At 62.8% G+C, this 23,821-nt stretch overlaps 1 protein-coding gene, 6 non-coding genes and 1 pseudogene across 19 annotated transcripts in view; all 8 read right to left on the bottom strand.

Annotated features, from left to right (window-relative positions):
• The window catches only part of LOC122468348 (collagen alpha-2(I) chain-like), a 52,057-nt gene that overhangs the window by 23,319 nt on the left and 4,917 nt on the right, over positions 1 to 23,821 (bottom strand). For 5 of the 13 annotated variants that reach the window (XM_043554876.1, XM_043554875.1, XM_043554877.1 and 2 more), the window contains exons 4-15: positions 23,181 to 23,315; positions 22,811 to 22,903; positions 20,347 to 20,481; positions 19,977 to 20,069; positions 17,513 to 17,647; positions 17,143 to 17,235; positions 14,679 to 14,813; positions 14,309 to 14,401; positions 11,845 to 11,979; positions 11,475 to 11,567; positions 9,011 to 9,145; positions 8,641 to 8,733 (exon numbers count right to left, since the gene is read on the bottom strand). In XM_043554876.1, the coding sequence (XP_043410811.1) occupies positions 8,641 to 8,733; positions 9,011 to 9,145; positions 11,475 to 11,567; positions 11,845 to 11,979; positions 14,309 to 14,401; positions 14,679 to 14,813; positions 17,143 to 17,235; positions 17,513 to 17,647; positions 19,977 to 20,069; positions 20,347 to 20,481; positions 22,811 to 22,903; positions 23,181 to 23,315 (1,368 nt within the window). Of the gene's footprint in view, positions 1 to 8,376; positions 8,734 to 9,010; positions 9,146 to 11,474; positions 11,568 to 11,844; positions 11,980 to 14,308; positions 14,402 to 14,678; positions 14,814 to 17,142; positions 17,236 to 17,512; positions 17,648 to 19,976; positions 20,070 to 20,346; positions 20,482 to 22,810; positions 22,904 to 23,180; positions 23,316 to 23,821 lie in introns of those variants that run through there. The other 8 variants (XM_043554874.1, XM_043554886.1, XM_043554887.1 and 5 more) reach the window with 7 other exon arrangements.
• Positions 4,016 to 4,100, bottom strand: LOC122469795 (annotated as a pseudogene).
• Positions 8,665 to 8,758, bottom strand: LOC122469791. Its single transcript, XR_006293677.1, has one exon. It is a non-coding gene; the product is annotated as a small nucleolar RNA SNORD116 (small nucleolar RNA).
• Positions 11,499 to 11,592, bottom strand: LOC122469790. Its single transcript, XR_006293676.1, has one exon. It is a non-coding gene; the product is annotated as a small nucleolar RNA SNORD116 (small nucleolar RNA).
• LOC122469788 lies at positions 14,333 to 14,426 on the bottom strand. Its single transcript, XR_006293674.1, has one exon. It is a non-coding gene; the product is annotated as a small nucleolar RNA SNORD116 (small nucleolar RNA).
• Positions 17,167 to 17,260, bottom strand: LOC122469787. The gene has a single exon (XR_006293672.1). It is a non-coding gene; the product is annotated as a small nucleolar RNA SNORD116 (small nucleolar RNA).
• LOC122469786 lies at positions 20,001 to 20,094 on the bottom strand. The gene has a single exon (XR_006293671.1). It is a non-coding gene; the product is annotated as a small nucleolar RNA SNORD116 (small nucleolar RNA).
• LOC122469785 lies at positions 22,835 to 22,928 on the bottom strand. The gene has a single exon (XR_006293670.1). It is a non-coding gene; the product is annotated as a small nucleolar RNA SNORD116 (small nucleolar RNA).

The raw sequence follows: 23,821 nt of genomic DNA, 5'->3' as shown, positions 1-23,821 counted from the left end.
CTGGGAGAACTGGACAGCAACATGCAGAAGGTTGAAACTAGACCACTTTCTCACACCATTCACAAAAACAAACTCAAAATGGATAAAGGACCTAAATGTGAGACAGGAAACCATCAAAACCTTAGAGGAGAAAGCAGGAAAAGACCTCTCTGACCTCAGCCGTAGCAATCTCTTACTCGACACATCCCCAAAGGCAAGGGAATTAAAAGCAAAAATGAATTACTGGGACCTTATGAAGATAAAAAGCTTCTGCACAGCAAAGGAAACAATCAACAAAACTAAAAGGCAACCAACGGAATGGGAAAAGATATTTGCAAATGACATATCAGACAAAGGGCTAGTATCCAAAATCTATAAAGAGCTCACCAAACTCCACACCCAAAAAACAAATAACCCAGTGAAGAAATGGGCAGAAAACATGAATAGACACTTCTCTAAAGAAGACATCCGGATGGCCAACAGGCACATGAAAAGATGTTCAACATCGCTCCTTATCAGGGAAATACAAATCAAAACCACACTCAGATATCACCTCACGCTAGTCAGAGTGGCCAAAATGAACAAATCAGGAGACTATAGATGCTGGAGAGGATGTGGAGAAACGGGAACCCTCTTGCACTGTTGGTGGGAATGCAAATTGGTGCAGTCACTCTGGAAAGCAGTGTGGAGGTTCCTCAGAAAATTAAAAATAGACCTACCCTATGACCCAGCAATAGCACTGCTAGGAATTTACCCAAGGGATACAGGAGTACTGATGCATAGGGGCACTTGTACCCCAATGTTTATAGCAGCACTCTCAACAATAGTCAAATTATGGAAAGAGCCTAAATATCCATCAACTGATGAATGGATAAAGAAATTGTGGTTTATATACACAATGGAATATTACGTGGCAATGAGAAAGAATGAAATATGGCCCTTTGTAGCAACGTGGATGGAACTGGAGAGTGTGATGCTAAGTGAGATAAGCCATACAGAGAAAGACAGATACCATATGGTTTCACTCTTATGTGGATCCTGAGAAACTTAACAGAAACCCATGGGGGAGGGGAAGGAAAAAAAAAAAGAGGTTAGAGTGGGAGAGAGCCAAAGCATAAGAGACTGTTAAAAACTGAGAACAAACTGAGGGTTGATGGGGGGGAGGGGTGGGAGGGAGGGGAGGGTGGGTGATGGGTATTGAGGAGGGCACCTTTTGGGATGAGCACTGGGTGTTGTATGGAAACCAATTTGACAATAAATTCCATATATTGAAAAAAATAAAATAAAAAAAATAAAACAAAGACTGTAACAAGAGATGAACAAGGGCATTATACCATAATTAAGGGGTCTATCCATCGATATCTCACAGTTGTAAATATTTATGCCCCCAACTTGAAATACCCAGATATATAAATTGATTAATAGTAAACATAAAAACCCATTTATAATAATAATACCATAATAGTAGAATACATTAATATCTCACTTATAGCAATGAACAGATCATCTAAGTAGAAAATAAAGAAGGAAATAATGGCTTTGAATGACATACTGAACAATATGGTCTTAACAGATACATTCAGAAATTTCATCCTAAAGCAGAATACACATTCTTCTTTTTTTTAAAAAAAAATAACGTTTATTTATTATTGAGAGACAGAGAGACAGAGCATGAGTATGGGAGGGGCATAGAGAGGGGGAAACACAGAAACTGAAGCAGGCTCTAGGTTCTGACCTGTCAGAACAGAGCCTGATACAGGGATTGAATTCACAAACTGTGAGACCATGACCTGAGCCGAAGTCAGATACCCAACTGACTGAGCCACCCAGGCATCCCTTGAATACATATTCTTCTGAGGTACACATGGAACATTCTCAAGAATAGATCACATACTGGGTCACAAATCAGCCCTCAACAGGTACGAAAAGATCAAGATCACATCATACATATTTTCAGATCACAACACTATGAAAGTTGAACTCATTCACAAGAAAAAATTTGGAAAGCCCTCAAATATATGGAGGTTAAAGAGCATCATACTAAAAATGAATGGGTTAACTAAAAAATTAAAGAATAAATAAAAAATACATGGAAAGCAAATGAAAATGAAAACACGACAGTCCAAACCCTTTGTGATATATCAAAGTCAGTCTTAAGAAGAAAGTACATTGCAATCAGGCCTATCTCAAGAAGCAAGAAAGATCCCAAATATACAACTTAACATTATGCCTAAAGGAGTGAGGAAAGGAGCAGCAAATAAAGTCCAAAGCCAGCAGAAGGAAATAATAAAGATTAGATCAGAAATAAATGATATAGAAAGAAAAAACAGTAGAATCGATCAATGAAAGTAAAAGCTGGTTTTTTGAAAGAATAAAATTTATAAGCCCTTAGCCAGAATTATTATAAAGAAAAGAGAGAGGACCCAAATAGATAAAATCATGAAGGAAAGAGAGATCACAACCAACACACAGAAATACAGTTATAAGAGAATACCATGAAAAAATTATATGCCAATCAACTGGACAATCTGGAAGAAAGGGAAAAATTCTTAGACACTCACACACTACCAAAACTCAAACATGAAGAAATATATAATTTTAACAGTCCCATAACCAGCAAATAAATGGAATCAGTTATCAAAAATCTCCCAACAAACAGAAGTCCAGGGCCAGATGGCTTCCCAGAGGAATTCTACCAACCATTTAAAGAAGAGTTAATATGTACTCTTCTCAAACTGTTCCAAAAAAAAATGGGGGGAAAGCTTCCAAACTCATTCTATTAAGTCGACATTAACTCGATTCCAAAACCAGAAAGCGACTCCACATAAAAGGAGAATTATGGGCTAATATCCCTGATGAACATGGATGCAAAAATTCTCAACAAGATACTAGCAAAAAAAATTCAACAGTACATTAAAAGAATTATTCACCATGATCAAGTGGAATTATTCACCATGATCAAATAGGATTAGGTCTCTCATGCCCCTATTCCATGAGCCATTCTCATGGCAATGGTTTCCCTGCTTTCCATGAGGTGGTGCCCACTGCCTTCCAGCAGAAAATCCCTTCCCTTAGGGAAGTGGATTGGGATGGCTACACAAACGAAACCCAACTCTCCCCAAAACACCTTCAGCCCCACACCAATGGGAGGCAGGTGGTGGGGAGGGAAAGGACATTTGTTCACAGAATCAACCTGCCTGTTGGATCACAGCCAGGCACCATGAAAGCAACTGCCTGCTGGTGTCATCTACACCCACAATGAAACAATTCACACCCCAAGATAATAAGCATCCTGCGTGATCGTCATTGAACCTACATCAGGGATCCTTATCTATTATGGGCCTCCCATCAGGGAAAATCTGGGACAGTGGAAGAATCACCCACCCATCCTTCCCTGAGGAGCCATACAGAAACCTTCCTGAGAAGTGTCTAGCCATATCCATCTCTGCCTCAGACTGATAACATCACCCCTGGCCATAGCCCCATGATGTCACTCCCATGTCCCTGTAACCACGATCATGGCCACCTCCTATAGGACCCTCTCTCCCAAAAGGTTCAGTCAGCTTAGTTGGTGTCAACCTCCCAAGACCCAAAGCTCCCTGAGTCTGCCCAACTGACACAAGAAGCTACCTGTCCTAATCTCAGGGAGAAGCTGTGAAGGGGGAGTTGTCTGGGATTGGCCTCATACCCTTCTCTTATCTATATAAACCTTCTGAGCCCTTAAAAGGACAAGGAAATAAAGCGGTGGGGATAGGCCCTCAATGGCTTAAAGGCAGCCCAAATGCGGGCTAGTGGGTAAGCTGAACTGTCATATGTACCCTCACCAGCTCCTCTAAGGGGTGCCAGATGTGTGCACTCTGATGGCCTTGGTTCCCCCAGATAATCCCTTATAGATGGGAGCAGGGTCTCCCCCTGCCAGTGAGCCTTTCCTGCCTAAAGGGGGCCACTTGCATACATTATACACACTCGCAGCGGCCACCAAAGCTAATGAACGGCATGTGTCCCTCCTGTGTGTTCACTGTCAGACTCACATGCTAGACATCAGTTTCAATGAGGGTGATGGTAAGGATTCCTTACTTATTTTGTTCAAATGTCCAAAGGATGCATATCATCATCAATCCAAGCACATTTAAGGGCATTGAACATTTAACATTGCTGGACTCCACCCAAGGACAGCTGAGGAGTTCAAACATGTTGGCCCTTGGGGGAACCCCAGGGCCAAGCCCCCGGGGAACAAGAGGAGTCAGGCCCAGGAATGGGTAGGCAGCTTGGTGTGCCCTGGAAAGAAAACCAGTAGGATTTGGCAGAGAAGCACTGTTTAACACCACGATGACTGTGCCCACATGACCACACAAAACATGCCCTGTGCCTACTGGGGAGTCATGGCTGGCTGGCATCACATTTTACACAGTATAGGCCTAGCTGACTATCCCTGATATCTGCATCCTGCTTATTCCACCTGTGAAGTGATGAGAAGAGACAACACAAGCTTCAGAAAGTCACACAGGTCCATAGGCATCCAGGGGAGTGACACCCACTGGGACCACTCTCTCTATCTCTCCCTATGATTCGTGGGCTCCTTCCATGCATGTGGGGCACATGTCCAAACATGGATGTATCCAGGCATGGGTTTGGGCTGATGCACCAATCCCGGGCAAAAGTGCTGTACATAGAATCTATTCCTATCCTCACACACCACATATTGGCTCCCGAACCCAATACCCAAGGCCCAATGTGGACCATGTCTACCTTGTCCTCCCATGGGATGTTCCCCAGACCAGAGCCCCTCTACCCAAAAGCAACTCCCCTCCAAGGAAGTACCTAGCAACTTGCATAACCAAACAGGAAACATTTAAACAGCTTCGGGGCATAAAACCAGTCAGCTCTTTCCCCCAATCTGAAATTTCTCATGCCACCATTTTAAGAGCCTTTCTCATGGCATTGAACTCCCTAATTTCCACTTCCCCACTGCCTTCCAGTGGAAAATCCCTACTTTAAGGGAACTGGATAGGGATTGGCAACACAAACTAAACAATTGTCTCATCAAAACACTTTCAAGTCCATGTCAATGGTAGGCATATGGGGGGAGAGGGGAAGAGTGGAGGAAAAGACATATGTCCACAGAATCAACACACTACTCAAACCACAACTGGGAACCATGAAGATGATCACGTCCTGGTGCGTATACCCACTGTGAAACACTGTACACCCCAAGATAACAGGCAGCCTGCATTATTTTCACTGAACACACACTAGAGATCCATGTCTATTACAGACATCCAGCCATGGAATGCCTGGGACAGAGGCAATTCACACAACATTCCTAATAGAGGAGCAATATAGGTATATCTTACCCAGATGTGTCTAGCAGTCTCCATATATGCCAAAGTCTAATTGAATCACCACCAACAATAGCCCTGTAATATAAATCACATATACCTGTAACCATCAAGATGGCTAACTCCTTCAGGAACCTCTTTCAGAAAATGTGCAGGCTTCCAACATACCCTCTGTGAGAAAAAAAACAAAACACTACATTTGCCCAACCAAAAGCCAGTGTAAAACTCGACTGAACCCAGGGCTCATTCCACACAGGGAACTGACATGGCCACAGGAAGCAGGTTTGGGAGCGCCAACCTGGAAGGAAACATGCAAAACCTTAGCTTCTTGGTCCACAGGAGGCTGCTCATGCCTACACCACAGGCCCCGCTAGCACTCTCCTCAAAATTGACTCCTACATTGGGGGCAGGATCCTTCAGCTAAGACAGCCACCAACACTTTGGCCTTTGCAGGGATCCAGCCTGTGGCATGCGATGTGGGCTCTGTCCTGCCAATAAGTAACATCAGCATGGCCCACACAGAGCTCAAGGGCTGCAGCCCCACAGGCGAGGCACAATGATAGGAGAACACATCTCCTTCACAAGGAAATGCGGACCTTCTCCAAGTTCCTGGTACGGCTGGGGCACTGAACCTCTCGGGAGATCACTCAGGTACCCGTCCTGCTGGTAGGCTCCCAGGAGAGACGTCTCCACCCCACCCAACAAGATGTGACACACCTGTGTCTGAGTCCAACGGACTGTCCCAGAGTAACACTTGCACCTCGCCAGATCCCTGCGTGAGGAGAAAAGATCTCCAAAGTAAAGTTTGACTGAGACACCTGGAGCAAAACCAGCCAGATATATGTTTTCAGCTAGCCCCAGTTTCAGGCATGAAGAACACCACCACTGACCACCATTCCATGGGAACACAGATGCCAGGAGCACACACAAGTCAGGGACCTCTGCTCCATACATATGCAACCTGAAGACCTGAGAAGGCACCTGAGAAGGCACCTGAGAAGGCACCTGAGAAGGGTGGAGAAATCGCATTCACGTGTGAGAAACATACCCAGGTCCTCAGCTTGCCACACCGGGAAGAATGAATTTGTGACTACACCTTGTGTCTGCCTGTCCTGTCCCTCTGTCCCTTTGGGCTGCCTTCAGATGGGCAAGAGGCCACATATACAGGGGACTATGTGAGCAGGTGCATGTGCCTGTCTGTGAGTTTGGGTGTGTGTGTGTTTGTGTGTGTGAGTGTACGGGTTGTGTCTGAGTCTGTTCAGTGGTGTGGTTGAGAGAGGGTGTTTTTGCTCATCTAGGGAGGTCTCCATGCATGCAAGAGCTTACTCGGTGTGCAAATCCATAACTTGATGTCCTGCCACAAAACAGCACAAGACATATTTCCTTGCAAATCAGAGTTCACCTTTGATCTCTAGGGGTGGCTGAAACTGGCCAGTGATTCCCTCTCTTAAAGCACTGTTGCCAGGCATAGCACACCAGTATCTACACCCCTCCTCTCCTGCCGCTGGTAACCATGACAACGTGGAATGTGGAGGCCAGCAAGCCATCACACTGGAAGCACACTTGAATGAACCTCAGCAGTCAGTGGAAAACCGAAACATCCCAAAGTAAGGCTGGCAAACCTCCGGTGCGGGCAACTAGGCAGAAGCCTAGGCATAGCCATGTGAGGCGGCCAAAGGATTATAGGCCAGGTGCCCATACTTATCCATTTTGACAAAACACCCTCTGCAGCAACGAAGCACATGCCTTCCCCACCAAATGTCAGTATACAACCCCAATGAAACCAGGGTGCAATCCCAGCCAGAGAACCGGCATGGCCAAGGCCAGTGGACTTCAGGGCCTAGAGCTGTGAAGAAACGAGAAATCTATTGGCTGCCTAGTCCAGAGAAGCCTGATCAAGCCTACATGGATAGTCTCTTCAGCACTTCCAAAAAACAGACCCACACATTGGGGGCACAATTCTTCAGTGAGGAAAACCACCAATGCATTGGTCGTTGAAAGGACACAGGCTATGGCATAAGACGTGCGCCCTCTGCCTACGACCAGGAACAGTGGAATGGCCCTCACAAAGCTCAAGTGCTGCAGCCCCGCAGGTGAGAGGTACACTGCACTTGTTGGAAGATAACATGTCTTCTTCAGAGGTGGGGGGACCTCTCCGAAGATTCCCATCCAGCAGGGGCATTGCGCCTAGCATCACAGAACATAAGCCCCCAGTGTGCTGGTAGGTTCCTGCAGAAAAGTGCCCACTCCACCTAAAAGTATGGGAGACACCTGTGCCCAAGTTCAACAGAAACTCCCAGAGTAACAGTGTCATGTCAGCAGCATTATAACAAAGGAGACATTGTCACAAAGGCAGGACTGACCAGAGATAGGTCTTCATCCAATGCCACACTTACACTCATGAAGAACACCACCAATGAACGCAGATCTTTAGGGCACAAAGGGAAAGGAGAGCACACAGCAGAAGGACTACAGTACAAAAATCATGTACACTGAAGCCGGGACATTGAGCCATGGTTTGTCATCCATATCAAAAGCCAGATTTCAATCAGGAAACCAGGAAGGAACTGGGAACAAAATGTGACACTAGTAAAGTGAAGGCAGATAGAATCACCAAGAATGTGGGACTCTGCTTTCCCTACCATTAGTATCCAGGCAAAGGGCATAACAAAGACATGACGGGAACCGGAGGCATTAAGAAGTGTGGAGAAACCTGAAACAGATTCCCAAGAAGTAACCAACGACAAGAGTGTCTAAAGACATGTCCCAACAACGGAGATGTAAGCTGCTCCGGGTACAAGAGGGAGAAAAAGGGCTCGCCCAGGGATCACGCTGGTTCACACTGTAGTTCACAGGCAACCCACGGCTGCCAGGCTTGCAGGATCGACCCTCAACACACACCGCCGGGCGCTTAGGCCCGCACAGCCATCCGGGCCCTCGCAGGCCCCAGCCCTCGACTCCCAAGGGCCGGTGCCACCAGACCCGCCGTTGAAGCCCTAGGCCTTGGGGACCGGCTGCCCCACTCGACCCCAGTCGCCAGCCACCGCCCGTGGGCCCTGCCAGCCAGGTCCCTGCCCGCGGCTCCCAGGGCCCGTGCCACAGACACGCCTGTGAAGTCCTAGGCCTTGGGCACCAGCTGCCCCACTCGACCTCAGATGCCGCTCATTGCCCTCAGGCCCTGCGAGCCGTGGAAAGCCTGCTAAGGCGGGGAAACGGCTCCCTGACCCGGAGACACCCCGCGAGCCTCTCCCAGGCGCAGGCCGTGGGTGCTGGTGCTTGAAGCAGTGCGGCCAATGGGAAGCCTGCTGTCCCTGACGCTTACCTTCCCTGGGGCGGGCAACGTGCTGGACCTCAGTTTCGATGAGAACGACGGGAGGGAGTTCTCACTCATTTTGTTCAGCTTTTCCAAGGAATGCTGTTGAGGGAGTCATCATCGATCCGAGCACATTCAGGGCCGCCTGGCCGGCTGACCCAGGCGGGGGCCGGGTGGCTCAGCGGGGCGAGCCGAGGGACTCAGGGTCCGCCCGGTGCCCGGGCCGTGCAGAGCCGCGCCACTGAGCCAGAGGAACGGACAGGCCCCTCTGGGAGCAAAACCCCACACGCCCAGCGGGCCACCTGCACTGGCGGCCTCTCGGGCAGCCCCGGGAAAGCCTAAAGCCAGGGGCACTAGCTGACACCCAGGGAAGGCTTACCGTCCGGACGCTCCCGTCAGCAAGGTGCCCGTTCCGGGCCACACTTCTTCCGGCCGTACCGCAAACCACAGGCACTCGGGGGCCGGGGAGGCCTTCTTCTCTCGGCCGACCGCGAGCCTGGCGTGGCCACTGCACCTGAGAGAGGGGGAGCAATCGCCCGCGGGCGTGACCAAGCTACCCAGGGGCTCCGCTCGCCACGCCGGGCAGAACGAGTCCGTGACTACGCCTTGCGTCTGTCTGCCTGTCCTGTCCCTCGGCCCCTTGGGGCTGCCTGCGGACGGGCAACAAGCCACGGGCGCAGGGCGCTGTGGCAGCAGGAGCGCGTGCCTCTTCGTGCGCACGGAGGGTCGCGTGGGCTGGGAGGCTGGGTGGGCTAGGGGGTGTAGGGGGCTGCTGGGCCGGGCGGCCTGGGTGGTCCCTGCAAGGGCATGCGTGCCTGGTGCGCAGGTCCTGGCCCCGGCGTCGCGCCAAGCGACGGCACAGGCCCGGAGGCCTGGCACCCCAGGGAGCCGCGCTGGACGCCCCTGGGCCACTGACGTTGGCCAGGCTTTCCCCCTCCCAAACACTCTCTGGCCACGCGGTGCCCACCGACCTCCACGCGCATCCGTTCCCGCCGCTGCCCACCCATTCCACGTGCACCGTGGAGGCCAGCACTGGATGGAACCTCAGGGGTCCCAGGAAAACCCAAAAACTGCCCACAGGGAGTCTGGCCGCCCTGGCCCGCAGCCTACGGGGCAGAGGACGAGGCAGAGCCCTCCCAGGCGGCCACGGGACAAACGGTGCCCCCACCTCTCCACTCTGCCACAAGGGCCGGGGCGGCTAGGCTGCACGGGCCCGGCCCCCAACTAACGCCGGCGCCAAAGCCCACCGAGCCGCGCGCGCGTTCTCTACCAGGGTGGCGGCGCGGCCACGGCCCCTGGGCGCCAGGGCCCCGGCCCGCGAGGGAACGAGCATTCCCTGGGCGGCCCGCTCCGTGGGAGTGTGTTCCCACCTGCATGGAAATTCCCTCCCGCGAACTCTGCCAAATGGACCCCGCCGCCGACGGCCGGAAGCTGCGGGGAGGGCAGCCGCAGACAGGCTTTGACCTTTGCGAGGTTGCGGCCCGCGGCAGGCGACGCACGTGGCCCCCGCCCACGGCCCAGGAACACCAGCGTGGCCCTCACAGGGGACACAAGGGCTGCAGCCCCGCAGGCCAGGGCCACAGCGAGAGGAGATCACGTCGCCCTCGCAAGGGGGGACGGACCTCTGCCAAGCGGCCCGCGGGGCCGAGGCACCGCGCCTGGCCTCAGGGCCCGCAGACCCGCGCCTGCCTGCCAGGTCACCGCAGAGGAATCTGCGGCCCACCCGAGAGGACGGGAGACACACTGTGCCCGACTCCAAGGGACAGTCCCTCCCGGGGTGTCACTTTCGCCTCACCAGCTCCGTGCCCGAGGGGACGGTGCCTCCGTGGCAGGCCCTGCCCGGGGCGGGGGGTAGCTTCTGTGGCCGGGGCCCTGTGGGAAGCCCCTGTTGAAAGGCCACCACCCCTGGGCGCCCTTCCTCCGGAGACCAGAGGCCAGGAGGGCCCTGAGGAGGGGGAGCGCCGTGCCACACCGGTGCACCCTGAAGCCGGCCCTGGGAGCCCCCAGCTTGGCCATCGACGGGAGGAGGCCGCAGGCCTCCGCGTAACCCACGACTGACGTGGGAACGCAACGAGGCACCGGGGCTGAGCAGGCCCGGGCACTCCCCCAGGGCGCGGTCCCCTCCGGACCGTGCCATTACCGTTCTGGCCTTCGGCCGGCACGCCATGCCGACTTCGCCCTGGCCCCGAAGCGCCGGCGCCACGCGCCGCCTTGTGTGGCCGCCGGGCAGGGCCGATGTTTCCAACCTGGCCGGTGCCGCAGCCCGGCCTCTTGCCTTGGCCCAGAAGCCCGAGCCAGGGGCCGCTCCACGTACGCCAGTGAGAGAAAGGGCTCGTCCGGGGATGGCCGCCGCCTCGGGCTGGGGCTCCCGCGCCCCCCACGGCCTGCCAGGCTTGCCACGCTCGGCCCCTCAACACACACCGCCGGGCGCTTAGGCCCGCACAGCCGTCCGGGCCCTCGCAGGCCCCAGCCCTCGACTCCCAAGGGCCGGTGCCACCAGACCCGCCGTTGAAGCCCCAGGCCTTGGGGGACCGGCTGCCCCACTCGACCCCAGTCGCCAGCCACCGCCCGCGGGCCCTGCCAGCCAGGTCCCTGCCCGCGGCTCCCAGGGCCCGTGCCACAGACACGCCTGTGAAGTCCTAGGCCTTGGGCACCAGCTGCCCCACTCGACCTCAGATGCCGCTCATTGCCCTCAGGCCCTGCGAGCCGTGGAAAGCCTGCTAAGGCGGGGAAACGGCTCCCTGACCCGGAGACACCCCGCGAGCCTCTCCCAGGCGCAGGCCGTGGGTGCTGGTGCTTGAAGCAGTGCGGCCAATGGGAAGCCTGCTGTCCCTGACGCTTACCTTCCCTGGGGCGGGCAACGTGCTGGACCTCAGTTTCGATGAGAACGACGGGAGGGAGTTCTCACTCATTTTGTTCAGCTTTTCCAAGGAATGCTGTTGAGGGAGTCATCATCGATCCGAGCACATTCAGGGCCGCCTGGCCGGCTGACCCAGGCGGGGGCCGGGTGGCTCAGCGGGGCGAGCCGAGGGACTCAGGGTCCGCCCGGTGCCCGGGCCGTGCAGAGCCGCGCCACTGAGCCAGAGGAACGGACAGGCCCCTCTGGGAGCAAAACCCCACACGCCCAGCGGGCCACCTGCACTGGCGGCCTCTCGGGCAGCCCCGGGAAAGCCTAAAGCCAGGGGCACTAGCTGACACCCAGGGAAGGCTTACCGTCCGGACGCTCCCGTCAGCAAGGTGCCCGTTCCGGGCCACACTTCTTCCGGCCGTACCGCAAACCACAGGCACTCGGGGGCCGGGGAGGCCTTCTTCTCTCGGCCGACCGCGAGCCTGGCGTGGCCACTGCACCTGAGAGAGGGGGAGCAATCGCCCGCGGGCGTGACCAAGCTACCCAGGGGCTCCGCTCGCCACGCCGGGCAGAACGAGGCCGTGACTACGCCTTGCGTCTGTCTGCCTGTCCTGTCCCTCGGCCCCTTGGGGCTGCCTGCGGACGGGCAACAAGCCACGGGCGCAGGGCGCTGTGGCAGCAGGAGCGCGTGCCTCTTCGTGCGCACGGAGGGTCGCGTGGGCTGGGAGGCTGGGTGGGCTAGGGGGTGTAGGGGGCTGCTGGGCCGGGCGGCCTGGGTGGTCCCTGCAAGGGCACGCGTGCCTGGTGCGCAGGTCCTGGCCCCGGCGTCGCGCCAAGCGACGGCACAGGCCCGGAGGCCTGGCACCCCAGGGAGCCGCGCTGGACGCCCCTGGGCCACTGACGTTGGCCAGGCTTTCCCCCTCCCAAACACTCTCTGGCCACGCGGTGCCCACCGACCTCCACGCGCATCCGTTCCCGCCGCTGCCCACCCATTCCACGTGCACCGTGGAGGCCAGCACTGGATGGAACCTCAGGGGTCCCAGGAAAACCCAAAAACTGCCCACAGGGAGTCTGGCCGCCCTGGCCCGCAGCCTACGGGGCAGAGGACGAGGCAGAGCCCTCCCAGGCGGCCACGGGACAAACGGTGCCCCCACCTCTCCACTCTGCCACAAGGGCCGGGGCGGCTAGGCTGCACGGGCCCGGCCCCCAACTAACGCCGGCGCCAAAGCCCACCGAGCCGCGCGCGCGTTCTCTACCAGGGTGGCGGCGCGGCCACGGCCCCTGGGCGCCAGGGCCCCGGCCCGCGAGGGAACGAGCATTCCCTGGGCGGCCCGCTCCGTGGGAGTGTGTTCCCACCTGCATGGAAATTCCCTCCCGCGAACTCTGCCAAATGGACCCCGCCGCCGACGGCCGGAAGCTGCGGGGAGGGCAGCCGCAGACAGGCTTTGACCTTTGCGAGGTTGCGGCCCGCGGCAGGCGACGCACGTGGCCCCCGCCCACGGCCCAGGAACACCAGCGTGGCCCTCACAGGGGACACAAGGGCTGCAGCCCCGCAGGCCAGGGCCACAGCGAGAGGAGATCACGTCGCCCTCGCAAGGGGGGACGGACCTCTGCCAAGCGGCCCGCGGGGCCGAGGCACCGCGCCTGGCCTCAGGGCCCGCAGACCCGCGCCTGCCTGCCAGGTCACCGCAGAGGAATCTGCGGCCCACCCGAGAGGACGGGAGACACACTGTGCCCGACTCCAAGGGACAGTCCCTCCCGGGGTGTCACTTTCGCCTCACCAGCTCCGTGCCCGAGGGGACGGTGCCTCCGTGGCAGGCCCTGCCCGGGGCGGGGGGTAGCTTCTGTGGCCGGGGCCCTGTGGGAAGCCCCTGTTGAAAGGCCACCACCCCTGGGCGCCCTTCCTCCGGAGACCAGAGGCCAGGAGGGCCCTGAGGAGGGGGAGCGCCGTGCCACACCGGTGCACCCTGAAGCCGGCCCTGGGAGCCCCCAGCTTGGCCATCGACGGGAGGAGGCCGCAGGCCTCCGCGTAACCCACGACTGACGTGGGAACGCAACGAGGCACCGGGGCTGAGCAGGCCCGGGCACTCCCCCAGGGCGCGGTCCCCTCCGGACCGTGCCATTACCGTTCTGGCCTTCGGCCGGCACGCCATGCCGACTTCGCCCTGGCCCCGAAGCGCCGGCGCCACGCGCCGCCTTGTGTGGCCGCCGGGCAGGGCCGATGTTTCCAACCTGGCCGGTGCCGCAGCCCGGCCTCTTGCCTTGGCCCAGAAGCCCGAGCCAGGGGCCGCTCCACGTACGCCAGTGAGAGAAAGGGCTCGTCCGGGGATGGCCGCCGCCTCGGGCTGGGGCTCCCGCGCCCCCCACGGCCTGCCAGGCTTGCCACGCTCGGCCCCTCAACACACACCGCCGGGCGCTTAGGCCCGCACAGCCGTCCGGGCCCTCGCAGGCCCCAGCCCTCGACTCCCAAGGGCCGGTGCCACCAGACCCGCCGTTGAAGCCCCAGGCCTTGGGGGACCGGCTGCCCCACTCGACCCCAGTCGCCAGCCACCGCCCGCGGGCCCTGCCAGCCAGGTCCCTGCCCGCGGCTCCCAGGGCCCGTGCCACAGACACGCCTGTGAAGTCCTAGGCCTTGGGCACCAGCTGCCCCACTCGACCTCAGATGCCGCTCATTGCCCTCAGGCCCTGCGAGCCGTGGAAAGCCTGCTAAGGCGGGGAAACGGCTCCCTGACCCGGAGACACCCCGCGAGCCTCTCCCAGGCGCAGGCCGTGGGTGCTGGTGCTTGAAGCAGTGCGGCCAATGGGAAGCCTGCTGTCCCTGACGCTTACCTTCCCTGGGGCGGGCAACGTGCTGGACCTCAGTTTCGATGAGAACGACGGGAGGGAGTTCTCACTCATTTTGTTCAGCTTTTCCAAGGAATGCTGTTGAGGGAGTCATCATCGATCCGAGCACATTCAGGGCCGCCTGGCCGGCTGACCCAGGCGGGGGCCGGGTGGCTCAGCGGGGCGAGCCGAGGGACTCAGGGTCCGCCCGGTGCCCGGGCCGTGCAGAGCCGCGCCACTGAGCCAGAGGAACGGACAGGCCCCTCTGGGAGCAAAACCCCACACGCCCAGCGGGCCACCTGCACTGGCGGCCTCTCGGGCAGCCCCGGGAAAGCCTAAAGCCAGGGGCACTAGCTGACACCCAGGGAAGGCTTACCGTCCGGACGCTCCCGTCAGCAAGGTGCCCGTTCCGGGCCACACTTCTTCCGGCCGTACCGCAAACCACAGGCACTCGGGGGCCGGGGAGGCCTTCTTCTCTCGGCCGACCGCGAGCCTGGCGTGGCCACTGCACCTGAGAGAGGGGGAGCAATCGCCCGCGGGCGTGACCAAGCTACCCAGGGGCTCCGCTCGCCACGCCGGGCAGAACGAGGCCGTGACTACGCCTTGCGTCTGTCTGCCTGTCCTGTCCCTCGGCCCCTTGGGGCTGCCTGCGGACGGGCAACAAGCCACGGGCGCAGGGCGCTGTGGGAGCAGGAGCGCGTGCCTCTTCGTGCGCACGGAGGGTCGCGTGGGCTGGGAGGCTGGGTGGGCTAGGGGGTGTAGGGGGCTGCTGGGCCGGGCGGCCTGGGTGGTCCCTGCAAGGGCACGCGTGCCTGGTGCGCAGGTCCTGGCCCCGGCGTCGCGCCAAGCGACGGCACAGGCCCGGAGGCCTGGCACCCCAGGGAGCCGCGCTGGACGCCCCTGGGCCACTGACGTTGGCCAGGCTTTCCCCCTCCCAAACACTCTCTGGCCACGCGGTGCCCACCGACCTCCACGCGCATCCGTTCCCGCCGCTGCCCACCCATTCCACGTGCACCGTGGAGGCCAGCACTGGATGGAACCTCAGGGGTCCCAGGAAAACCCAAAAACTGCCCACAGGGAGTCTGGCCGCCCTGGCCCGCAGCCTACGGGGCAGAGGACGAGGCAGAGCCCTCCCAGGCGGCCACGGGACAAACGGTGCCCCCACCTCTCCACTCTGCCACAAGGGCCGGGGCGGCTAGGCTGCACGGGCCCGGCCCCCAACTAACGCCGGCGCCAAAGCCCACCGAGCCGCGCGCGCGTTCTCTACCAGGGTGGCGGCGCGGCCACGGCCCCTGGGCGCCAGGGCCCCGGCCCGCGAGGGAACGAGCATTCCCTGGGCGGCCCGCTCCGTGGGAGTGTGTTCCCACCTGCATGGAAATTCCCTCCCGCGAACTCTGCCAAATGGACCCCGCCGCCGACGGCCGGAAGCTGCGGGGAGGGCAGCCGCAGACAGGCTTTGACCTTTGCGAGGTTGCGGCCCGCGGCAGGCGACGCACGTGGCCCCCGCCCACGGCCCAGGAACACCAGCGTGGCCCTCACAGGGGACACAAGGGCTGCAGCCCCGCAGGCCAGGGCCACAGCGAGAGGAGATCACGTCGCCCTCGCAAGGGGGGACGGACCTCTGCCAAGCGGCCCGCGGGGCCGAGGCACCGCGCCTGGCCTCAGGGCCCGCAGACCCGCGCCTGCCTGCCAGGTCACCGCAGAGGAATCTGCGGCCCACCCGAGAGGACGGGAGACACACTGTGCCCGACTCCAAGGGACAGTCCCTCCCGGGGTGTCACTTTCGCCTCACCAGCTCCGTGCCCGAGGGGACGGTGCCTCCGTGGCAGGCCCTGCCCGGGGCGGGGGGTAGCTTCTGTGGCCGGGGCCCTGTGGGAAGCCCCTGTTGAAAGGCCACCACCCCTGGGCGCCCTTCCTCCGGAGACCAGAGGCCAGGAGGGCCCTGAGGAGGGGGAGCGCCGTGCCACACCGGTGCACCCTGAAGCCGGCCCTGGGAGCCCCCAGCTTGGCCATCGACGGGAGGAGGCCGCAGGCCTCCGCGTAACCCACGACTGACGTGGGAACGCAACGAGGCACCGGGGCTGAGCAGGCCCGGGCACTCCCCCAGGGCGCGGTCCCCTCCGGACCGTGCCATTACCGTTCTGGCCTTCGGCCGGCACGCCATGCCGACTTCGCCCTGGCCCCGAAGCGCCGGCGCCACGCGCCGCCTTGTGTGGCCGCCGGGCAGGGCCGATGTTTCCAACCTGGCCGGTGCCGCAGCCCGGCCTCTTGCCTTGGCCCAGAAGCCCGAGCCAGGGGCCGCTCCACGTACGCCAGTGAGAGAAAGGGCTCGTCCGGGGATGGCCGCCGCCTCGGGCTGGGGCTCCCGCGCCCCCCACGGCCTGCCAGGCTTGCCACGCTCGGCCCCTCAACACACACCGCCGGGCGCTTAGGCCCGCACAGCCGTCCGGGCCCTCGCAGGCCCCAGCCCTCGACTCCCAAGGGCCGGTGCCACCAGACCCGCCGTTGAAGCCCCAGGCCTTGGGGGACCGGCTGCCCCACTCGACCCCAGTCGCCAGCCACCGCCCGCGGGCCCTGCCAGCCAGGTCCCTGCCCGCGGCTCCCAGGGCCCGTGCCACAGACACGCCTGTGAAGTCCTAGGCCTTGGGCACCAGCTGCCCCACTCGACCTCAGATGCCGCTCATTGCCCTCAGGCCCTGCGAGCCGTGGAAAGCCTGCTAAGGCGGGGAAACGGCTCCCTGACCCGGAGACACCCCGCGAGCCTCTCCCAGGCGCAGGCCGTGGGTGCTGGTGCTTGAAGCAGTGCGGCCAATGGGAAGCCTGCTGTCCCTGACGCTTACCTTCCCTGGGGCGGGCAACGTGCTGGACCTCAGTTTCGATGAGAACGACGGGAGGGAGTTCTCACTCATTTTGTTCAGCTTTTCCAAGGAATGCTGTTGAGGGAGTCATCATCGATCCGAGCACATTCAGGGCCGCCTGGCCGGCTGACCCAGGCGGGGGCCGGGTGGCTCAGCGGGGCGAGCCGAGGGACTCAGGGTCCGCCCGGTGCCCGGGCCGTGCAGAGCCGCGCCACTGAGCCAGAGGAACGGACAGGCCCCTCTGGGAGCAAAACCCCACACGCCCAGCGGGCCACCTGCACTGGCGGCCTCTCGGGCAGCCCCGGGAAAGCCTAAAGCCAGGGGCACTAGCTGACACCCAGGGAAGGCTTACCGTCCGGACGCTCCCGTCAGCAAGGTGCCCGTTCCGGGCCACACTTCTTCCGGCCGTACCGCAAACCACAGGCACTCGGGGGCCGGGGAGGCCTTCTTCTCTCGGCCGACCGCGAGCCTGGCGTGGCCACTGCACCTGAGAGAGGGGGAGCAATCGCCCGCGGGCGTGACCAAGCTACCCAGGGGCTCCGCTCGCCACGCCGGGCAGAACGAGGCCGTGACTACGCCTTGCGTCTGTCTGCCTGTCCTGTCCCTCGGCCCCTTGGGGCTGCCTGCGGACGGGCAACAAGCCACGGGCGCAGGGCGCTGTGGGAGCAGGAGCGCGTGCCTCTTCGTGCGCACGGAGGGTCGCGTGGGCTGGGAGGCTGGGTGGGCTAGGGGGTGTAGGGGGCTGCTGGGCCGGGCGGCCTGGGTGGTCCCTGCAAGGGCACGCGTGCCTGGTGCGCAGGTCCTGGCCCCGGCGTCGCGCCAAGCGACGGCACAGGCCCGGAGGCCTGGCACCCCAGGGAGCCGCGCTGGACGCCCCTGGGCCACTGACGTTGGCCAGGCTTTCCCCCTCCCAAACACTCTCTGGCCACGCGGTGCCCACCGACCTCCACGCGCATCCGTTCCCGCCGCTGCCCACCCATTCCACGTGCACCGTGGAGGCCAGCACTGGATGGAACCTCAGGGGTCCCAGGAAAACCCAAAAACTGCCCACAGGGAGTCTGGCCGCCCTGGCCCGCAGCCTACGGGGCAGAGGACGAGGCAGAGCCCTCCCAGGCGGCCACGGGACAAACGGTGCCCCCACCTCTCCACTCTGCCACAAGGGCCGGGGCGGCTAGGCTGCACGGGCCCGGCCCCCAACTAACGCCGGCGCCAAAGCCCACCGAGCCGCGCGCGCGTTCTCTACCAGGGTGGCGGCGCGGCCACGGCCCCTGGGCGCCAGGGCCCCGGCCCGCGAGGGAACGAGCATTCCCTGGGCGGCCCGCTCCGTGGGAGTGTGTTCCCACCTGCATGGAAATTCCCTCCCGCGAACTCTGCCAAATGGACCCCGCCGCCGACGGCCGGAAGCTGCGGGGAGGGCAGCCGCAGACAGGCTTTGACCTTTGCGAGGTTGCGGCCCGCGGCAGGCGACGCACGTGGCCCCCGCCCACGGCCCAGGAACACCAGCGTGGCCCTCACAGGGGACACAAGGGCTGCAGCCCCGCAGGCCAGGGCCACAGCGAGAGGAGATCACGTCGCCCTCGCAAGGGGGGACGGACCTCTGCCAAGCGGCCCGCGGGGCCGAGGCACCGCGCCTGGCCTCAGGGCCCGCAGACCCGCGCCTGCCTGCCAGGTCACCGCAGAGGAATCTGCGGCCCACCCGAGAGGACGGGAGACACACTGTGCCCGACTCCAAGGGACAGTCCCTCCCGGGGTGTCACTTTCGCCTCACCAGCTCCGTGCCCGAGGGGACGGTGCCTCCGTGGCAGGCCCTGCCCGGGGCGGGGGGTAGCTTCTGTGGCCGGGGCCCTGTGGGAAGCCCCTGTTGAAAGGCCACCACCCCTGGGCGCCCTTCCTCCGGAGACCAGAGGCCAGGAGGGCCCTGAGGAGGGGGAGCGCCGTGCCACACCGGTGCACCCTGAAGCCGGCCCTGGGAGCCCCCAGCTTGGCCATCGACGGGAGGAGGCCGCAGGCCTCCGCGTAACCCACGACTGACGTGGGAACGCAACGAGGCACCGGGGCTGAGCAGGCCCGGGCACTCCCCCAGGGCGCGGTCCCCTCCGGACCGTGCCATTACCGTTCTGGCCTTCGGCCGGCACGCCATGCCGACTTCGCCCTGGCCCCGAAGCGCCGGCGCCACGCGCCGCCTTGTGTGGCCGCCGGGCAGGGCCGATGTTTCCAACCTGGCCGGTGCCGCAGCCCGGCCTCTTGCCTTGGCCCAGAAGCCCGAGCCAGGGGCCGCTCCACGTACGCCAGTGAGAGAAAGGGCTCGTCCGGGGATGGCCGCCGCCTCGGGCTGGGGCTCCCGCGCCCCCCACGGCCTGCCAGGCTTGCCACGCTCGGCCCCTCAACACACACCGCCGGGCGCTTAGGCCCGCACAGCCGTCCGGGCCCTCGCAGGCCCCAGCCCTCGACTCCCAAGGGCCGGTGCCACCAGACCCGCCGTTGAAGCCCCAGGCCTTGGGGGACCGGCTGCCCCACTCGACCCCAGTCGCCAGCCACCGCCCGCGGGCCCTGCCAGCCAGGTCCCTGCCCGCGGCTCCCAGGGCCCGTGCCACAGACACGCCTGTGAAGTCCTAGGCCTTGGGCACCAGCTGCCCCACTCGACCTCAGATGCCGCTCATTGCCCTCAGGCCCTGCGAGCCGTGGAAAGCCTGCTAAGGCGGGGAAACGGCTCCCTGACCCGGAGACACCCCGCGAGCCTCTCCCAGGCGCAGGCCGTGGGTGCTGGTGCTTGAAGCAGTGCGGCCAATGGGAAGCCTGCTGTCCCTGACGCTTACCTTCCCTGGGGCGGGCAACGTGCTGGACCTCAGTTTCGATGAGAACGACGGGAGGGAGTTCTCACTCATTTTGTTCAGCTTTTCCAAGGAATGCTGTTGAGGGAGTCATCATCGATCCGAGCACATTCAGGGCCGCCTGGCCGGCTGACCCAGGCGGGGGCCGGGTGGCTCAGCGGGGCGAGCCGAGGGACTCAGGGTCCGCCCGGTGCCCGGGCCGTGCAGAGCCGCGCCACTGAGCCAGAGGAACGGACAGGCCCCTCTGGGAGCAAAACCCCACACGCCCAGCGGGCCACCTGCACTGGCGGCCTCTCGGGCAGCCCCGGGAAAGCCTAAAGCCAGGGGCACTAGCTGACACCCAGGGAAGGCTTACCGTCCGGACGCTCCCGTCAGCAAGGTGCCCGTTCCGGGCCACACTTCTTCCGGCCGTACCGCAAACCACAGGCACTCGGGGGCCGGGGAGGCCTTCTTCTCTCGGCCGACCGCGAGCCTGGCGTGGCCACTGCACCTGAGAGAGGGGGAGCAATCGCCCGCGGGCGTGACCAAGCTACCCAGGGGCTCCGCTCGCCACGCCGGGCAGAACGAGGCCGTGACTACGCCTTGCGTCTGTCTGCCTGTCCTGTCCCTCGGCCCCTTGGGGCTGCCTGCGGACGGGCAACAAGCCACGGGCGCAGGGCGCTGTGGGAGCAGGAGCGCGTGCCTCTTCGTGCGCACGGAGGGTCGCGTGGGCTGGGAGGCTGGGTGGGCTAGGGGGTGTAGGGGGCTGCTGGGCCGGGCGGCCTGGGTGGTCCCTGCAAGGGCACGCGTGCCTGGTGCGCAGGTCCTGGCCCCGGCGTCGCGCCAAGCGACGGCACAGGCCCGGAGGCCTGGCACCCCAGGGAGCCGCGCTGGACGCCCCTGGGCCACTGACGTTGGCCAGGCTTTCCCCCTCCCAAACACTCTCTGGCCACGCGGTGCCCACCGACCTCCACGCGCATCCGTTCCCGCCGCTGCCCACCCATTCCACGTGCACCGTGGAGGCCAGCACTGGATGGAACCTCAGGGGTCCCAGGAAAACCCAAAAACTGCCCACAGGGAGTCTGGCCGCCCTGGCCCGCAGCCTACGGGGCAGAGGACGAGGCAGAGCCCTCCCAGGCGGCCACGGGACAAACGGTGCCCCCACCTCTCCACTCTGCCACAAGGGCCGGGGCGGCTAGGCTGCACGGGCCCGGCCCCCAACTAACGCCGGCGCCAAAGCCCACCGAGCCGCGCGCGCGTTCTCTACCAGGGTGGCGGCGCGGCCACGGCCCCTGGGCGCCAGGGCCCCGGCCCGCGAGGGAACGAGCATTCCCTGGGCGGCCCGCTCCGTGGGAGTGTGTTCCCACCTGCATGGAAATTCCCTCCCGCGAACTCTGCCAAATGGACCCCGCCGCCGACGGCCGGAAGCTGCGGGGAGGGCAGCCGCAGACAGGCTTTGACCTTTGCGAGGTTGCGGCCCGCGGCAGGCGACGCACGTGGCCCCCGCCCACGGCCCAGGAACACCAGCGTGGCCCTCACAGGGGACACAAGGGCTGCAGCCCCGCAGGCCAGGGCCACAGCGAGAGGAGATCACGTCGCCCTCGCAAGGGGGGACGGACCTCTGCCAAGCGGCCCGCGGGGCCGAGGCACCGCGCCTGGCCTCAGGGCCCGCAGACCCGCGCCTGCCTGCCAGGTCACCGCAGAGGAATCTGCGGCCCACCCGAGAGGACGGGAGACACACTGTGCCCGACTCCAAGGGACAGTCCCTCCCGGGGTGTCACTTTCGCCTCACCAGCTCCGTGCCCGAGGGGACGGTGCCTCCGTGGCAGGCCCTGCCCGGGGCGGGGGGTAGCTTCTGTGGCCGGGGCCCTGTGGGAAGCCCCTGTTGAAAGGCCACCACCCCTGGGCGCCCTTCCTCCGGAGACCAGAGGCCAGGAGGGCCCTGAGGAGGGGGAGCGCCGTGCCACACCGGTGCACCCTGAAGCCGGCCCTGGGAGCCCCCAGCTTGGCCATCGACGGGAGGAGGCCGCAGGCCTCCGCGTAACCCACGACTGACGTGGGAACGCAACGAGGCACCGGGGCTGAGCAGGCCCGGGCACTCCCCCAGGGCGCGGTCCCCTCCGGACCGTGCCATTACCGTTCTGGCCTTCGGCCGGCACGCCATGCCGACTTCGCCCTGGCCCCGAAGCGCCGGCGCCACGCGCCGCCTTGTGTGGCCGCCGGGCAGGGCCGATGTTTCCAACCTGGCCGGTGCCGCAGCCCGGCCTCTTGCCTTGGCCCAGAAGCCCGAGCCAGGGGCCGCTCCACGTACGCCAGTGAGAGAAAGGGCTCGTCCGGGGATGGCCGCCGCCTCGGGCTGGGGCTCCCGCGCCCCCCACGGCCTGCCAGGCTTGCCACGCTCGGCCCCTCAACACACACCGCCGGGCGCTTAGGCCCGCACAGCCGTCCGGGCCCTCGCAGGCCCCAGCCCTCGACTCCCAAGGGCCGGTGCCACCAGACCCGCCGTTGAAGCCCCAGGCCTTGGGGGACCGGCTGCCCCACTCGACCCCAGTCGCCAGCCACCGCCCGCGGGCCCTGCCAGCCAGGTCCCTGCCCGCGGCTCCCAGGGCCCGTGCCACAGACACGCCTGTGAAGTCCTAGGCCTTGGGCACCAGCTGCCCCACTCGACCTCAGATGCCGCTCATTGCCCTCAGGCCCTGCGAGCCGTGGAAAGCCTGCTAAGGCGGGGAAACGGCTCCCTGACCCGGAGACACCCCGCGAGCCTCTCCCAGGCGCAGGCCGTGGGTGCTGGTGCTTGAAGCAGTGCGGCCAATGGGAAGCCTGCTGTCCCTGACGCTTACCTTCCCTGGGGCGGGCAACGTGCTGGACCTCAGTTTCGATGAGAACGACGGGAGGGAGTTCTCACTCATTTTGTTCAGCTTTTCCAAGGAATGCTGTTGAGGGAGTCATCATCGATCCGAGCACATTCAGGGCCGCCTGGCCGGCTGACCCAGGCGGGGGCCGGGTGGCTCAGCGGGGCGAGCCGAGGGACTCAGGGTCCGCCCGGTGCCCGGGCCGTGCAGAGCCGCGCCACTGAGCCAGAGGAACGGACAGGCCCCTCTGGGAGCAAAACCCCACACGCCCAGCGGGCCACCTGCACTGGCGGCCTCTCGGGCAGCCCCGGGAAAGCCTAAAGCCAGGGGCACTAGCTGACACCCAGGGAAGGCTTACCGTCCGGACGCTCCCGTCAGCAAGGTGCCCGTTCCGGGCCACACTTCTTCCGGCCGTACCGCAAACCACAGGCACTCGGGGGCCGGGGAGGCCTTCTTCTCTCGGCCGACCGCGAGCCTGGCGTGGCCACTGCACCTGAGAGAGGGGGAGCAATCGCCCGCGGGCGTGACCAAGCTACCCAGGGGCTCCGCTCGCCACGCCGGGCAGAACGAGGCCGTGACTACGCCTTGCGTCTGTCTGCCTGTCCTGTCCCTCGGCCCCTTGGGGCTGCCTGCGGACGGGCAACAAGCCACGGGCGCAGGGCGCTGTGGGAGCAGGAGCGCGTGCCTCTTCGTGCGCACGGAGGGTCGCGTGGGCTGGGAGGCTGGGTGGGCTAGGGGGTGTAGGGGGCTGCTGGGCCGGGCGGCCTGGGTGGTCCCTGCAAGGGCACGCGTGCCTGGTGCGCAGGTCCTGGCCCCGGCGTCGCGCCAAGCGACGGCACAGGCCCGGAGGCCTGGCACCCCAGGGAGCCGCGCTGGACGCCCCTGGGCCACTGACGTTGGCCAGGCTTTCCCCCTCCCAAACACTCTCTGGCCACGCGGTGCCCACCGACCTCCACGCGCATCCGTTCCCGCCGCTGCCCACCCATTCCACGTGCACCG

Source organism: Prionailurus bengalensis, chromosome B3 (genome assembly GCF_016509475.1).
Source record: "Prionailurus bengalensis isolate Pbe53 chromosome B3, Fcat_Pben_1.1_paternal_pri, whole genome shotgun sequence".
Classification (NCBI taxonomy): domain Eukaryota; kingdom Metazoa; phylum Chordata; class Mammalia; order Carnivora; family Felidae; genus Prionailurus; species Prionailurus bengalensis.
This window is presented reverse-complemented; position numbering and strand designations above follow the sequence as displayed.